Source organism: Lepidochelys kempii, chromosome 17 (genome assembly GCF_965140285.1).
Source record: "Lepidochelys kempii isolate rLepKem1 chromosome 17, rLepKem1.hap1, whole genome shotgun sequence".
Lineage (NCBI taxonomy): Eukaryota > Metazoa > Chordata > Testudines > Cheloniidae > Lepidochelys > Lepidochelys kempii.
In genome coordinates, this window is record NC_136396.1 from 5,882,546 (window position 1) to 5,899,806 (window position 17,261).

A 17,261-nucleotide genomic window follows, 5' to 3' on the forward strand; every position below is an offset into this window, starting at 1 on the left:
CAGATGTCTCTTGGGAATGAACAAGGCTCCATCTTCCTTTCTCTTTGCATATTCTCTATGTTATTAAATTCCACAAATGTTCCCTCTCTAAATGCTGCTTGATGCCCATTTAAAACCAGCATGAAAATATTAAGTGCATATTCAATGTAAGGGATTTCTGAGTAACAGGCCCTCGGAGTGGGGCATATAAAGGAGAACAATTAACTGATAGTTTTGTGTTCTCCTTTAGACTTCCCACCTCATTCCCAAGGACCTATTCCTCATAAATCAATCAACCAGGGGATAGTGCAAAGAAAGTGACTGTTTTCCCATAGTCTTCTGCAGCAGTATGATTGCTGCAGTTTAACTTGTCAGCTTCCCTTTGCTTAAGATTTTGGAAATTATACTCATGTAGCGTTAGCAAATCTTTGGCTTTGTTGCATGGAATAGGAACCACCTTGCCTGCCCCTGAGATTGGAAAAGCGAAAAAAGGAATCTGGGAAGGGAACATATCTATGAAGTAGGATATGAGGACCACAGCTGGAGGCAGCGGAGAGAAATGGTAAAAGATGCAGAGGAAACCTCTTCTCTCATATTTCACAAGATATTGGAAAGCTTCAGCGGCCATCTAAAAAACAAGAAACAGCAGAATTGGGAGACAAGCCTAGATACTAAGAACACAGCTCCTGGGGAAGAACTTGCAACTGTTTTAAAATTACAAGGGGAAAAAAAATCAAATAAACATCCATCAGCTTCTGGGAAGATGGCAGATTCTACTTGCCTAACAAGATTTTCTGCTTTCTTGGAGGAAAACCTCATTTCATTTATAGAACCATTAGAGAGTCCATATTTAAAGGGTTTAATAAAACATATATAGACTGCCTTGCCCTGCAAAAACTATTATTCCCCTGGGTAGAGAAAGTGACTGACTGTGGGCATTAATGGCCTCCTCCTGTGGTTTCTGGCATTATACCCCACTCTTATTTGTGTTTTTCCAACCCAAAGTGCTATTGTTTTTCATTATAACCCTGCACTTGAGTTCACAGTTCCTATGAAGCATGGATGTGTGTGATATTTTATTTATTTTTATTTATAGGTATCTCTATAGCACTCATTATTGTGTCTGTGTGTATAGTGTGAGTGCGTATCATGTTTATAAAAGCATTTGCATACCTTTTCTGTATACAAGAAAGATCCTGTATATGGCAAACACCATTAAAATGGAATAAGTACATTTTATATGAAATTGTTTTATCCTTGCCAAATATTAATTATATTCATAATTTGCATTTTTACATACAGAAGGTAGACTTGCTGGTGTCAGTTAAAAGACAAACCTGAAGTCATCAAGGGCCAGTAGGGGCTTTGACTGTATTCCTCAAAGGGGAGAGGTAGACAATGCTGTTTACATTACTGTGTAATCCATAAAAGTGGAAAGAACTTTGGCTTTGCAGATGGTTTCTGATGGATCTGGATGAAAGATGTTCTAATACACTCTTTGCCGATAGTGAGTGGAAGCTATTTCTTTTTAAAATGAGAAGAATACAGTAGGATTGACTGGGTGAATTTCAGATTTTTAAAAAATCTATGGAGATTTATACAGTGTCTACAGTTTATATAGATAAAATCTTTGAAAGTGGGACCTATTTATTGTTGATAGTGTGAAATTTTGAAGCAACCCAGTGAGAGGTTGATTACCCTGCTGCATATTAATTCTCCTTATTATCATGTGGTTTTTGCATTAACAAGAAGTTGAATCATTCTGTTTGTAAACTTTCTGATCCAGAGTTTCTAGTTGTTAATTTGTGAACTGGGATCAGTGTTTTACATATTATAAAAGCAAAACCTACTGCTCATTACAGGATAATGGATAAAATGTACCCATTTTGTTCTCTAGACATGTATACTGTCATGCTGTCTGAAATGGCTCATGAGTGAGAGTACCAGCCTCAGGGCAGACTGTCTAAAAGCAGGGCAGATACCCCAAACTTGTATGTTCTGTAATTAGAGTTCAACAACCCAGTAACAAATGTGAGTGCCCAAAGTACTAAAATAGTCTTATAATGGAGTCACAGGCAGTACCCTTAGACACTCCAGTCTACCTTGCTGCCCTGGCAAGCTGAATTATGTGAAAAATGGTCATTTACACCATAATTCACAAAATATTCAAGTTGCTCCCAGTTCCAAGAGGCCAGTCACTTACCCAGGTCAGGTTGTATCTTACATCTCGTATCAAAGACAAAGCCTGTAGCCAATCCTGTAATAAACTATTTAACAGTTTTTAACTGGGAAAAAGAAATGAGTTATTACAGGTTAAGGCAAGCAGGCATATATACACAAATGAGTTTGTCTGTGATCCAAAAGGTGACATAGTTGTAATAATCTTTCAGTTCAAAGTGTCTTTGAAGGTTAACCCATTCCAAGCAGCATGGGGATCTCTTTGTTTATGTTTAGGAATCTTTGACCCTCAGAATCCAGATAGCATAAAAGAGATTCAGTTTCTCCTTGTCAGAGTTTTTTATGCCCTCCACTCTGGAGCTCAAACCTGATGGGATGAATTCATGTGTAGGTCTCTCCTTCCTGGGGGGAGTTAGGGATTGGTCCAGGTTCCAGAGGGAGCAGTTTGCACAACCTGAGGCAAAGGACTGAGACAGTGTACAGTGAGTGGAGTTGAAGGGGGCGGCAGAGGACTGACAAAAAGTCAGGGTTTGACTATGAAAAGCATAATCCTTATTACAGAGTTGAACTGTGAACTTAAAAATCTTTAAATATATGGAATCAGGTGGTTGTACTGCAGAATTGTTAAGAAAAATACTAGCGATCATTCAGCAGTAAGAGAAATTAACTTAAAATAAAAAGAAAAGGAGGACTTGTGGCCCCTTAGAGACTAACAAATTTATTTGAGCATAAGCTTTTGTGATGTATTCCGATGAAGTGAGCTGTAGCTCATGAAAGCTTATGCTCAAATAAATTTGTTAGTCTCTAAGTTGCCACAAGTACTCCTTTTCTTTTTGCAGATACAGACTAACACGGCTGCTACTCTGAAACCTAACTTAAAATAGTTATTTCTGTCCATCAAACCAGATCTACTTAATCTCCGTTCATATCAAATGTGTGTTGCCATTCTGGTGTCTTGAAAGGTGTGTTATGCATCATCAGGCAAAACGATCAGGTGAAGGAATGGATCTCTGGGTGTCTTGCTCCCTAGGTTGATAAAATTCAGACTGGGGATTGGTGAAAGAAGGGGAAGTGATGATAACTAATGGCATAATTGCCCCCAGCCAATCAATCAACAAGAGCCTGTGTTCATTCCATACTTTTTTTGGTTTTAGATTTAATACACATTTTCATTAAGCATAGAGAGCATGTAAAGCAAGCAAACTATTTGATTACAAAGGGGCTAACCTGTGTTAATTTGGGATAACAGATGCAGAGACTACAATCTGTTAGGTACAACTGTTGTTAAATGGTATGTCCATACTTTTTATTTCTAACTTTTTGTCAAGTTTATTTGAGCTAATTTAAAAGTATTGAAAACTAGAGCTTTTAGGATCCAGAAGATGTCAGATGAAAACAGCATCTTTGGTTTCAACCCCAGCAGTGGGTCTCTCCTGTCTTTGATCTTTCTAGCTGGCAATCTGAGAAGCAAGTAATTTCCTACTCTTTCTTTTCTTTCAACAGCCCCTTGCTTTGAGGGAGTACCACATGGTGCTCAGTAGTGGCCACTCTGACATTTAAGGTGTGTTGCTTTGATGGACTCTGATGCTTTCCTGGGGTACCCAGGGTTGTAAAGCACCTCACTACCACTTGCCCTTAATGTGAGGGAGCCTTGTCTATGCCTGCCAGGGGTCAGCTCTCTGGCAACTCCAGCCACAGGCAGCAGAAGTACTCCCCTCTCAGCCTACACAGGCACCGCTGTCCCTCATGCAGGTTAGCGATAGGCACACTCCAACCCCTTAGTCGTCTGAGTGTCCAGCCCCTGTTCCACTGGACACTCGCAGCGTTCACTGATCTGTTACTCCCAAAAGAATTGTGCACACCAGCTTATCAGTTTCATCTTAGGACACAGCTCTACCTGGCAAACAGCACTTAGATTTATTTGTGGAGAAATCAAGTATACGTTTAACCAAGACCAGAGATTAAAATGATAGCAAGTGGATTAATGGAAGCAAAAGGTTACATGTAAAATAAAATCATAACATACATTCTGGAGCCTAAACATAACTGACAAGATGCCCTCTTGTCTAATAAAGTACTTTTATTCAAAGTCCTCACAGCATTTTCCAGCCAGGATGACTGAGACCCTCCTTTTATGAGACCAAGCCCATTGGCAGCTTGTCTCCCCAGGTGAAGGATACCACGGCATCTTTCTGTACCCCTCAGTATATTAGATAAGTCGTTTGTTCTTTACCCATAAACAGGGTTCCCTCCCCTGCTCTTTGTCTCTTCCTGTTCATTTCTTCTCTTGAAGTCACAGATTCCCAAAGTCCAGCACCATTTTCAGCTACAAAACTGGTAGCCATCATGCCTTACATAGCATCATATCATGGTGTGGCTTAATGGCTTTACGGGTTGGGATACAATGTAAAGTGAGGAAATGAAGGCATGAAGAGTCATCAGGGACCTGTCAAAGATGTGGGGGAGGGAGCTGTGGAAATTAGGGCTGTCAATTAATCGCAGTTAACTCACTCGATGAACTCAAAAAAATTAACTGTGATTAAAAAAATAAACACAATTAATCATAGTTTTAATCACACTGTTAAAACAATAGAATACCAATTGAAATTTATTAAATATTTTGGATTTTTTTTACATTTTCATATATATTATATATATATAGTCATATTTTCATATATATTGTATTCTGTGTGGTAATTGAAATCAAAGTGTATATTATTTTTGTTACAAATATTTGCTCGGTAAAAATAAACAAAATAAACAGTATTTTTCAATTCACTTCATACAAGTAATGTAGTGCAATCTCTTTGTCGTGAAAGTGCAACTTACAAATGTAAATTTTTTTCATTACATAACTGCACTCAAAAACAAAACAATGTAAAACATCAGAGCCTACAAGTCCACTCAGTCCTACTTTTGAAGCCAAACAGGTTTGTTTACATTTACAGGAGATAATGTTGCCCTCTTTTTATTTACAATGTCACCAGAAAGTGAGAACAGGCATTTGCATGGCTCTTTTGTAGCCAGAGTTGCAAGATATTTACATGCCATAGAATCATAGAATATCAGGGTTGGAAGGGACCTCAGGAGGTCATCTAGTCCAACCCCCTGCTCAAAGCAGGACCAATCCCCAATTTTTGCCTCATATCGCTAAATGGCCCCCTCAAGGATTGAATTCACAGCCCTGGGTTTAGCAGGCCAAAGCTCAAACCACTGAGCTATCCCTCCCATATATGCTAAATATTCACAGCGTCCTTTGTGCTGTGGCCACCATTCCAAAGGATGTACTTCTGTGCTGATGATTCTCGTTAATGCATTATTTTTTTAATTAAATTTGTGACTGAACTCTTTGGGGGGAGAATTGTATATCCCCTGCTCTGTTTTACCCGCATCCATAGATTACAGAGGTCCTCTTGAGGTCCCTTCCAACCCTGATATTCTATGATTTAAGAATCTGAAGTGCCTTCCAAAATCTGAGAGGGACAAGGTATGGAGCATGCTTTCAGAAGTCTTAAAAGAGCAACATTCTGATGCGGAAGCTATAGAACCCAAACCACCACAAAGAAAATCAACCTTCTGCTGGTGGCAACTGACTCAGATAATGAAAATGAACATGCGTTGGTCTGCACTGCTTTGGATTGTTATCAAGCAGAAGCCATCATCAGCACGGTCGCATGTCCTCTGGAATGATGGTTGAAGCATGAAGGGACATATGAATCTTTAAGTGCATCTGGCATGTAACTATCTTGCGATGCTGGCTACAATGTTGCCATGAGAACGCCTGTTCTCACTTTCATGTGACATAAAAAAGAAGCGGGCAGCATTATCTCCTGCAAATGTAGAAACAAACTTGTTTGTTTTCGTGATTGGCTGAACAAGAAGTAGGACTGAGTGAACTTGCAGGCTCTAAAATTTTCATCGTTTTATTTTTGAATGCAGGTTTTTTTGTACATAATTCTACATTTGTAAGTTCAACTTTCACGATAAAGAGATTGCATTGCAGTACTGTATTAGGTGAATTGAAAAATACTATTTTTATTTTTTTATAGTACAAATACTTGTAATCAAAAATAAATATAAAGTGAGCACTGTACACTTTGTATTGTAATTGAAATCAATATACTTGAAAATGTAGAAAACATCCAAAAATATTTAAATAAATGGTATTCTATTTTTGTTTAACAGTGCAATTAATCGTGATTGATTTTTTTAGAACTATATGAAAAAATGTGATTGTGAGCTTTTTTGTGCATTTCATATGCCTTCACTAAATAAAATTTACTCATACTGAATTGCATCCACTGTGTTTATTACTTTAAGAATCCATCAGTACAACACCTGTCACAAGATAATTCATTTCTTTTTTGAGAATTGCAAGGCATAAGTATATCAAGTTGCAGCAGTGGAGAGCATAAATGTTTGGATTTTGAAATGCAGTTGCTTACATTCAAATTGCACAAATTTCCAGAGTGTCAAGTTATGACTAATATTGACAAATACTGAATAGTATGCATTTTATAAAGTTGTGATTGGTATTTTTATTGTGCATTTTATTGGGGACATGTTTAGTATGTTTTAGAGCCTTTTGAAAAATTAGGTGACTGAATATTCACTATGGCACTCTTAGATTTCTTTTTTGTATGTTTGTTTGTTTAGTTGCTGGATAAATTAAAAGATCGCTGGATGCACACTGGTTTATGGAGGAACTTGGAGCTGGTTAAGACAGTCATTGCAGAGCCTAAAGGAGGAGACAAGGCTGACTTTGATGCACTGCTCCAATTATACTATGATGCAATAAAACATAAAGGAGGAAAAGGTAATTGGATGGCTGAGGATGTCTGAATGAATTTTTAACTCACGTTAAGTAATTAATGTAGACTTTTCAGGTAGAAAGTGTGGCTGATATTTTAAAAGTCAGACTAAGATGGTGTCGTACAATTTATTTTACTATGATATGATATTTTTGGATTTGAGAGGAGTTGTGCCTGATCGTTTGTACGTAATGTATTCATATATTCCACACAAAAAACTTTGTTCAAATAACATTAAGGATGCAAAGTCAAGCACTATGAAGTTAGGAAATGCCAGTATTAACCTTTATGCTGCCTTGTGCATACAATATGATACAATCTTTAATTACATTATCACATACTCCTGTTCACAGGAGCCCTGCTCTTTGAGTGATTGTGCACATGTACGTTCTACCGTAGATGTGCGTGCACCCAGTGCACTCAAGTCAGAGACTTTTGCCAGCCTTCACCTCAGGTATCTGCAGGCCTGGCTTTGCTCATTATACCATCCAAGCAGATGCTCTCTGGACATGCTGATTTGCATACCTGCAAGAGTGCTTCAGTCCATGAGTTAATGGATAGATCCCCAGAATGTCTGCAAAGGTGTTCCTTTCTTACCACCAGAGTTAACAAGTACTCTTGTAACAGATGTGTCCTCCAGGGGCTAGGATGCCAGTCTGGGGCAACTTCAGGCTAAGGCACTTGGCACGTCACAGGAGACTTCTCTCCACATGAATGTATTGGAGCCATGAACTATTCATTGGGGCTGTGAAAGTTTTATTACCACCATAAGTAATCAGGTGGTTCAAGTTCTTACCAACAACACCACTTCTATGTTTTCTCTCAACAAGAAGGAAGGTGCAGGGTTGATTTAGCTTTTCCAAAAGGTGATCCATTTGTGGAACTTCTGAAAGAGCACTTTCTTACCAACAGAAGTTGGTCCAATAAAAGATATTACCTCAACCACCCTGTCTAATTTTTGCTAAAGGCATTTCACCTCTCAGGGATGAGAATTCCATTGCAAATTCTCTCAGCAGACACTTCAGAGACCATCGTGAGTGGTCAGTAAAGAAGGAGATTTTGCAAGAGATTTTTCTCTCAGTAGGGATACCAAGTAATAGATCTCTTTGCAACCTATCTGAACCACAAATGCAGGAAATTCTGCTCCAGGGCAGGCCACAGCCGGGGTTCCATGACACATGCTTTTCTTCTTCTCTCGTCATCTGCTGTATCCATTCCCTCCAGATCCTCCAATTCCAAGGCTAATCAGGAAATGAGGAAGAGACCTCGTAGCACCTGGTTGGCCAAGGCAGTACAGGTACACGGACCTACATCAGCTCTCAATTCAACTGCCCATAGCTCTGCCTATAGTTGAGGATCCCTTCTTGCAGAACCAGGGCAAAACACTGCACCCCAGCCTACAATCTCTCTACTTTATGGCTTGGATGATTTCTGGTACAGCAATGTAGAGAAAGTCTGCTCTCAGGATGTCCGTTCCATTTTGATAAACAGCAGAAAGGAATCCACTTGAGCCCCTTATGCAACAAAATGGAAGAGATTTTCAGTCTGCACCAAATCTCATCAGCTGTTACCAATTTGCACAGAGATCAGACATGTATCGGACTACCTGCTGCATCTGAAATCTTCTGCCTCTCAGTTCAGTGAGATTCCATTTAGCAGTCATTTCTACATTATACCCACCAATGGAAGGATTTTCCATCTTTTCACAACCTTTGGTAACCAAGTTTTTTAAATGACTTATTCATGTTTACTCTATTGTCTCTGAACCAGTACCTCCATGGGACATGAATTCGGTATTGTCACTCCTAATGGGTTTTTCTTTTGAACTATTGGAAACCGCTTCCTTACCATTGCTGTCAATGAAAGTTGTATTTTTGGTAGCAATTACTTCTGCAAGGAGGGCATCAGAGCTCAAACTCTTTTAGCTGACCCTCCTTACATGATATTTCAGAAGGACAAGGTCTCTTCTAGGTCACTCCCTAAGTTTGTGCCTAAGGTTGTCTCGGCATTCCACCTAAACCAGATTATACATCTCCCAATATTCTTTTCAAAGCCCCACTCTAACAAGGCTGAGGAAAAGCTCCATATTCTAGGTGTTTGAAGGGCTCTGTCCTTCTACCTGGACTGCACAATCAGATCATCTCCAGGCCTTTTTGTTGCCTATGATGAAAGGGCAACCTGTTACAGCCCAACACATATCACATTGGATTTCTGACTGTATCAAGTTCTGCTATGATTGAGTAAAGGTCTCCTCCTCCTCCTCCTCCTCCATTCTACTAGGGCTCATTCCGCTTCATCAGCCTTTTGAAGTAACATACCTATAGTATGCATTTATAAAGCTGCAATATGGTTGTCAAACCAGACACAGTTTCTCAAGCTGATGCAAACTTCAGCAGGTTGGTGCTGCAGTCTTCTTTTCAAGTAAACTAGAGTCCCACCACCTGCAAGGAAACTGCTGGTAAGTCACCCGCTACGGAATGTATATGTGCACAATCGTTCAAAAGAAAATAAAAAAGATTACCTGTACAGTAACTTGTTTTTCAAGATGTGTTGTGCACATGTGTGTTCCACAACCCCCCACTTTCCCCACTACTTTGGATATTCATTAGAAGGAAAGGAGAAGGAGGCAGCACCCACACCCCTTTATACCTTTCGCTGTGTGCATGAGGATAGCAGGGATGTATGCCTCGGCTGCTGGTACTTCTGGCAAAAGTCTGACTCTAGTACATTGAGTGCACGTACACCTACTATGTATATGCACACAGCACATCTCGAAGAACAACACTTTAATATACTGGTACGTAACCATTTCCACCTCCCCTTCTACCTGCTGACCCCTTGCCTAGCCAGTCCCAGTCTCTCCCTGTGGGCTGCCATGGCGTATCCTAGCCTCAACCACCAGGCTTCTAGTCTCAGTCTACCTCTAAGGCTCCTAATTTAATCTCAGTTTTCCTCTTCCTGGGATCTTCATCCTGATATCCACCCCAAACTCCTTGTCCTATCTCCCCTAGGCTCTTTCCCAATCCTAAGCATCCCCACTGGCTCCTCATCCACTCTGTCTCCAATTTCCCCTTTCCACTCCTGCTTCCAGGCTCCCTGTCCCAATCCACTCTCTCCACTGCCACCTCCTCCTTTCAGGTCTGGGTCCTGTCCCCTCTGCATTCAAGTAACTTCCTCTTCCCCACTGAGAAGATTCTGCTGTCATTCCTGAAGAGTTCAACCCCTGACCTGACAGCAAGAGTCTCCTAATTTAACTGCAACAGTGGTCTCTCAGATAGCTGGATCCTTAAGTATTTTTACAGTAGACTTTCTGTCCAGTATAGACTCCAGATGTGTACAGCAAATGTAATATTTACCCTGTTAATTTCTGAGCAAAGCCATCATTTTGCAAAGCACAGAAACATATTTACAGTGCATTGTCTTACAAACTTAACCTGACACGTTTTATTAAAAAATACCCTAAATATCAGTTCAGTCAATACAGCATAATAGTAAGAAAGAGAACAAGAGAATACCATTATTGAAATGATAAATTTAAAGCACTATTGCTTTAGGTAGGTACAGTTTTTCACTTCTATATTATATAGTGCCTCTTGCAAACATAATATGAAAATGGCAAATTCAGCTCATCAATATTATTTGTCTAAATTATATTAGCTACCATAATGCTTCTGTAAAAAATCATGTATTTTTATTTCAGCTCACTTTTTTCAAACTGATACACACTGCATTATGCTGTTTTAACTTGAGTCTTGTCAAAGAATACCGTAAAACTGCCTTCTGATAATTGATGATTTATTCCCAGAATGATTGCTAATTCTTCTTTGCTTTGTTCAAGATGGAGCACTTCTGATAGCAGTATGCAGAGGTAAAGTTAGTGAAGGCTTGGATTTCTCTGATGACAATGCCCGTGCTGTTATAACTATTGGTATTCCATTTCCAAATGTGAAAGACCTTCAGGTAGGATATCAACACTTAACTAAAAGATTTGTAACTTAAATTTGTTATGTCTAAAATACTTCATCATGTACGGAATACTGTATTACCAAATTTTGTTCAGGACTCTCACCTGACCTCATTTTGAATTCTTCAGCATGCTTTCTACATGGTAAAATTGAGAGACTATGTGGCTTCTATTTTTAGATTTTAACACTTGTTAATACTACATACTACAATAAATTTATTTTAAGCCATTGTTTAAACAAAGCTAGTAATGGTGTTTTTACATTCAAAGTGCCCACTAGCTCCATTTTTACCAGCTACGGTACAGTTTTCCCCATTAGTTCAAAGGCTATGCCTGTTGCATGGATAAAGACTCCTCCTTGATTTATCTGATATAGCAGGATATGTGGTAGCTAAGATCCAGTATAATTGATGGGGAAAAGATTATTTTTTAATCTATTTGAGGTTGTTTCCTAAGAAAATAAATAACAGATACAAATTAAAGTAAGAATGTTAAGATGGGTAAAATAGGTTGAGAGGTAAATATATAAATATAACCTAGAGATGAAAGATTTTCATACGTTCTTTCATTGTTGGTCGCTGCATGTCTCCTCTTCAATCCCCATTTCCTCCTTCAACATCGCTATGTGTGTGTAGCACTCTTCATTTAGCCTGGGAGTAGAATAGTAAATTTTTTTACCAAAGCTAATGTTGATACTTAGCTTGCTTCTTTAAGGTGTGAAATTATTACATGAAATGATCTCTCCTGGAAATTGAGAACACTGCTTTTTTTTGATGATTCAGCTTCAGCTGATTTGAGGCATAGATCTTAAAGTGGCTTCTGAATGTAGTCGTAGGCCTAAATTAACTAAACTTCTGGGTCAGTTTGTATCTTTGAATTGACCAAAGTGTCAACCTCTTACATTGCTGAGAAGTTATTCATGTGAGTATACTCACTGATTTTGGTGGGACTGCTTTTGTCAGTAACTGCTCATCAGTGGGAGTAAAGGGTTCATGTTTAGGTCCATTATGTTTTGTAAAGGGATTAAAAATAATAGAGTATGAAAGAAAGGTGTAATGAGTAATCTGAGAGAGACTGACTTGCAATGTATGTACCCAAATAAAAAGAGTACCCATTAGATGTATAACTAATACAGACTTTTTTTTTTGGTCCTTTGCAACCCTGATTGTTATTTCAGTCCTTCCTGGATTGGGGGGTAGTCAGTGGGAAGATTACGTATTCATGAAGAAGAGGAACCTGACATACTGGGGAAACTCTGGTATACAGACAGGAGTTGTGGAAGCTTTGCCACATAATTGTCTTAGTCCTCATTCGCAATGCTTGTGTTGGTATAGTTTTGGTCCTCTGTTAATCAAATTCAGTGAGAGATTTGGTTCTGAGGGCTTGTCTATACTTCTGGCTAAATTGGCACTGCTGCCATCGATGCAGTGGTGTCGATTTAGTGGGTCTGGTGAAGACAAGCTAAGTCGATAGCAGCGCACTCTCCCATCGAGGTCTGTACTCCACCTCCCTGAGAGGCAGAAGATAAGTCAGCGGGAGAGCATCTCCCGTCAACATAGCACAGTGTAGACACCACTGTAAGTCAACCTAAGTTACATCAACTTCAGTTACGTAACTTGAAGTAGTGTACCTTAAAAGTAAATTTACAGCTTAAGTATAGACCAGCCGTGAGTGCTTGGTAAGTCGTTTCCCTCTGCTAACTGGTGGCATATTTCATGACTCTCAGCCACTCCCCTGAAAGAAGCAGAAATGAGGAAACTCAATTAATAGACTAATTGAAAACCTGAATAAACACATCTTACAGCATGTGGTAAAAGTTGACATGCTTCAGACATATTTCTAGTGGGAAAGAATTCCAAAAACAAGGGCATGCTGCGGAGAGTGCCATATCTTTGACATAAAATTCTACAGATTATCTCATATCTGTTCTATAGAGTTATTCTTTCTTTGTACAGCATCCAGCAGAATGGGGACCTGGTCCATAATTGAGGCTCCTAGGTGTTACAGAAGCACAGAAAATTATAGTAATTGATTAGTTAGACTTCAGAATACATCAGCTTAAGTTTAGTCTTCATAATTTTAATTCCCTTTCCCTTCAACTATACCTCTTGTCAACTTGCTTTATCCAGTCTCTAAGGTGCCACAAGTACTCCTTTTCTTTTTGCGAATACAGACTAACACGGCTTCTACTCTGAAACTTGTCATAAAACTCTGACACATCGTCCAGTAAAAAATGTCATGGGTTGCCTCATGAGCAAGATAAATCAGAAAATTGCTTTACTAAATGATACGAATAGATTCGTATAATCTAATTGAGGAATAAAGAAAATACAGATCAGAGTTCCCATAAGTAAAAGTTCCCCAAAGTGTCTGAAGCCATTTATTTCACCGTTCAGTTAAGCAAGTGCTGCCAATCTTAATATTGAAAATATAAGCACAATATTTCAGTGAACAGAATATGTAACTGCTGTTTCTTTTTTCATCTGACCCTTTTGTAACAGAAGAAATCGGTGTGTTTTCCTTACATGCAATATGATATCTTGCTGCTGACATTTGTTAGTTTTAATTATTTAGGGGTATTTACCACTTTTCAACTCACAACATTGGAAGTATTTTTCTTTTACTGCTGTAATTGCTTTATGGGTTTACACCCATATGATTATGATATGATTATGGTTTATGATTTACACCCAAAGATGTATTGCTACACAGAGTAGAATTTGCTCTTGGTTTACTAGTAACAGACAGACCAATGAAAGAAGTGTTCAGTGTGATGAAAAGTGTTTGAAGTGAAGAGAGAAGTCAAGAGTGTAGGCAACAGCAAAGCTGTTCTTGTGCTCAAAGTGAATGTCAATGACACAGGTTCACTGTTTCATGATAAACTCCTTTAGCACAGTAACTTACTAGAAAATATCCACCAGTTCCAAAAAATATGCATGTTTTGTTGTTGATTTCGAAGATGGCAGTAGCAACAGCTGGCCATATTTAAAAGTGTACTTTTGTCTTCAATATGACTGTTTCACAACCCTAAAAAATATTGCCACCAAAGTGTCCGTTTTTATTTTGTAAATATGGCACCATAATAAGTTAACACTGTTTGGAAGTGGATGCAAATCCTCTAAAATGAGGCAATTGTTTAAATACAAAATCAATGTCATCCTCCAAGTACATTTTTCAATGAGCATCCTCTTCCATAAAATCAAGACTAAGAGATACAACAATACAGTGGAAAAGATTAGCATTTATGTGTCTGGTTAATCTCTGGGCACATATGGATACTAAGTAATGAGCTAAGAAGAAAGTCTTTGTAAAAAATAAAACATTGTGGTCCCTACAATATATAAAGCCAGAGGGTCATCCTTATCAGTATAATCCAAAATAAATAGGGATTTTCCCCCTTTCGGGATCTGAGTATACAAAGAGTATTAATGTTAAAATATATCCATGTTTGCATTAAATGTTTTATACATAACTGACTTGAATTCTTTGAGTTACTAATTAGAGGTAACTATCTCTACTAAGTATAGAATTCCAGAGTTTCCACCCTTATGATAAAGGGAGGCTGGTTGATCTAGTCAGGAATATAGAGGTTGCAGTACCAAATAAACATAAGAACCCGTATTATTCAAATTTATTTGTAACACTGTTTATTAGTGTTCTCTGTGTGCCAACTAAACAGTCATCCAACTGTTGGTTCCTTTTCTTTCCCAGTGATAACAGCGATTACCACCATTACTACTACATAACTTTGAAAGGTGCTGTATAAAATAAACTCATAATGCTGTACAGAGCTAACAACCAAAATGAAATATCACATAATAAACAAATAGTAGAGCTGCCAGACACTGGTTATAAGTAAGCCAAATCAAACAAACAAGTAATAAGTTTGGACTTGATAACCCAAACTGACTTAGCTTCTTTAGTTTTTGGGATGCATTCTGCATTTTAAGTGCATAATCAAAGATTTCTTTGTTGTCCAAAATGCATGTGTAGGTACTGCCTGGGTAAAAAAAAAACCCATGCATCCTATAAGTACTAGTAAGATTATATTAGTTTAAGGTACCTGCTAGTGCAATGTTCTTTCAGTGTTTCTAGCTTAATCTTTTTTTTTTTTTTAAATCACTTATTACTCATCCATAATATTTTCCTCCTGGTTAAAAGATTGGCACACAGTGTTTTAAACTCAAAATGTACATATACTAAAAAGTCTTGTTCCTCATTTTAAAGTTAAAGGGGTAATTAGAGGTAATAAATTAGAGGTAATAAATGTTTTATTTTAGAGACCTTTATATATTAAAATAAAATTTTGCAACACTTATTCTGTAATGTGGTTGGAACCCTCCCACATTGACCCTGCAGTAGGTGATCTCCAAAAGTGGGTGATTTTTATATTCTAAATGGTATTGTGTGAAACAGTAAACTCAAAGTGGTGAGTCAAGGATAAATTATGTGTGCGTATATATATATATATATAATTTAATACATCAGCCAGATTTGAAATAAAATCTAGAGCCGGACAATACAAATCATTACTGTTCACTAAATACCAAACATCAATATTATGTTGAGATATTTTCTAGTTTTAAAAGTTAGATTTAAGAAAACTAAATTTTTAAGCAAGGATAAAAACACTAGCTGCCCATTGCAAGTAGGTTGAACCTCTGAGTATATATATTTAGATGTGCCTCTGCACAAAGCACCACAGTGATCAATTCTAGATGAGAGAAGGGCATGCACCAGTCTCTTAGCATCAGATCTGAAGAGTTGGCTGATGCATGGCAATGCTCCTAAGATAATACTGGGAAAGCTAGTTATTGTAGACATGTTGAGCAGAAGGCAACTTAGGTACAAAGTGATATCTAGTTAGCTCTACTTCTGTGTAAATTTAATTGAGGAATTCTTTACTTTGTCCCTAGCTTTAAGTTTGTCAGATATTTCAGAAAGTTCTGGATCTGCCTCACTTATGTTACTCCTTTTGCCAGTAGAGCTCAGATTGTCACCTTTATGGTGGCAGTTCTTCTCCCTGAAGAAGATTTGTTTGTGGCCTTATGGGAGAGCATGCATGGCTGCAAAATAATTCTCAAGTGTACTATCGTGCAGGAAAGAAATTAGGCACTCCAGTTGTTATAATGAACTTGTCTGATGATAATGAAGGGCAGGTGCCAAAATCACAATTCTCACTTGGAACTGCAATTCGTATTTTGGAAAGATTAAACACTTAGTATTACTGACTGAGATTAAATAAATTTAACATAAAACAGATATTTAGATGCATATACCCCCTCTTCCAGACCTGTTGAATTTATACAGAAGAATACACACACACCATATAGTAATATAAAAGAGAAGTTAGTTTGCTTACAAAAATTCTGACTGCTATGGATTTGGATTAACAGATGCAAACTGTGGTTTGCTACCACAGTCTTCGTGGATCAATATACATAACCCCAAAACTAGAAAGGATGTTTTTAGCGTATTTTCATACTTTTCTTTTAATGCTTTTAAATTCTGCTGAGTTAATTTTAAATGATCAAAACACTGTCATCGCTAGTACCTACAGGTTCATAAAACATGTATGTATTACCTACAAAATGTATATGAAAATTGGAGTGCCAAGCAATGCTGATCTCTATAATACATTCATGACTTTAAGCAGTATTGTGTACGATAGAGGTTCTTAAGTAAGTGCATAGACAGTTGGGCCAAATTAAGCCTTAACCCATTGCCATAAATGTTTGAGCTTTGCTGGCTATGTTACTGCATTTTACATTAGCAGTTAGCATCCAAAAATCACAAGTCCTATTGCCAAGAGGTTAAATAATACTTGGTCTGCAGAGAAATTGCCATCCTGCTTATGATGCAGATTCATTTTATGGTTGTAATCATTTAATCAGGCTTAAGTCCTTTTTTTCCTTTATTGACTGGGGCAGCGGGTGTCCTACTATGGCATTTGAGACCACTCATTCAATTGTTCCTAAACGGTGTATGACAAAGACAATCAGGAAAAATATAGTTTGTACTGATCCCAGAGATAAAAATCCTGGATTCTCTCCTCTTCTTAGTGTTTGCCATAAGTAATACATTGCGATGGCTTTCCTTTAGGCCAGTTTACATAAATCTTTGCGATCAGTTTGCATCAGAATTGGATTAAGGCACTGTTTTCTTTGGATACTGCTAATTTAAGAATTAGATTTTTTTTTTTTTAGGCAGGTAAATGCATTACTGCTTGAGTCAGAAGCTAATTTACTTTCTCGAATAGCTGATTTACATGATGTACTGAATCATGAAAACTTGAGTTTCATGCAGATCAGTCTCTGATATTTAGTCCG

General features: G+C 37.9%; 1 protein-coding gene across 1 annotated transcript in view; it reads left to right on the forward strand.

Annotated features, from left to right (window-relative positions):
- BRIP1 (BRCA1 interacting DNA helicase 1) overlaps positions 1-17,261 on the forward strand; it is a 127,336-nt gene that overhangs the window by 88,631 nt on the left and 21,444 nt on the right. Inside the window, exons 16-17 of the mRNA XM_073315419.2 lie at positions 6,814-6,973; positions 10,807-10,928. Coding sequence (XP_073171520.2) covers positions 6,814-6,973; positions 10,807-10,928 — 282 coding nt within the window. The remainder of the gene's footprint in view (positions 1-6,813; positions 6,974-10,806; positions 10,929-17,261) is intronic.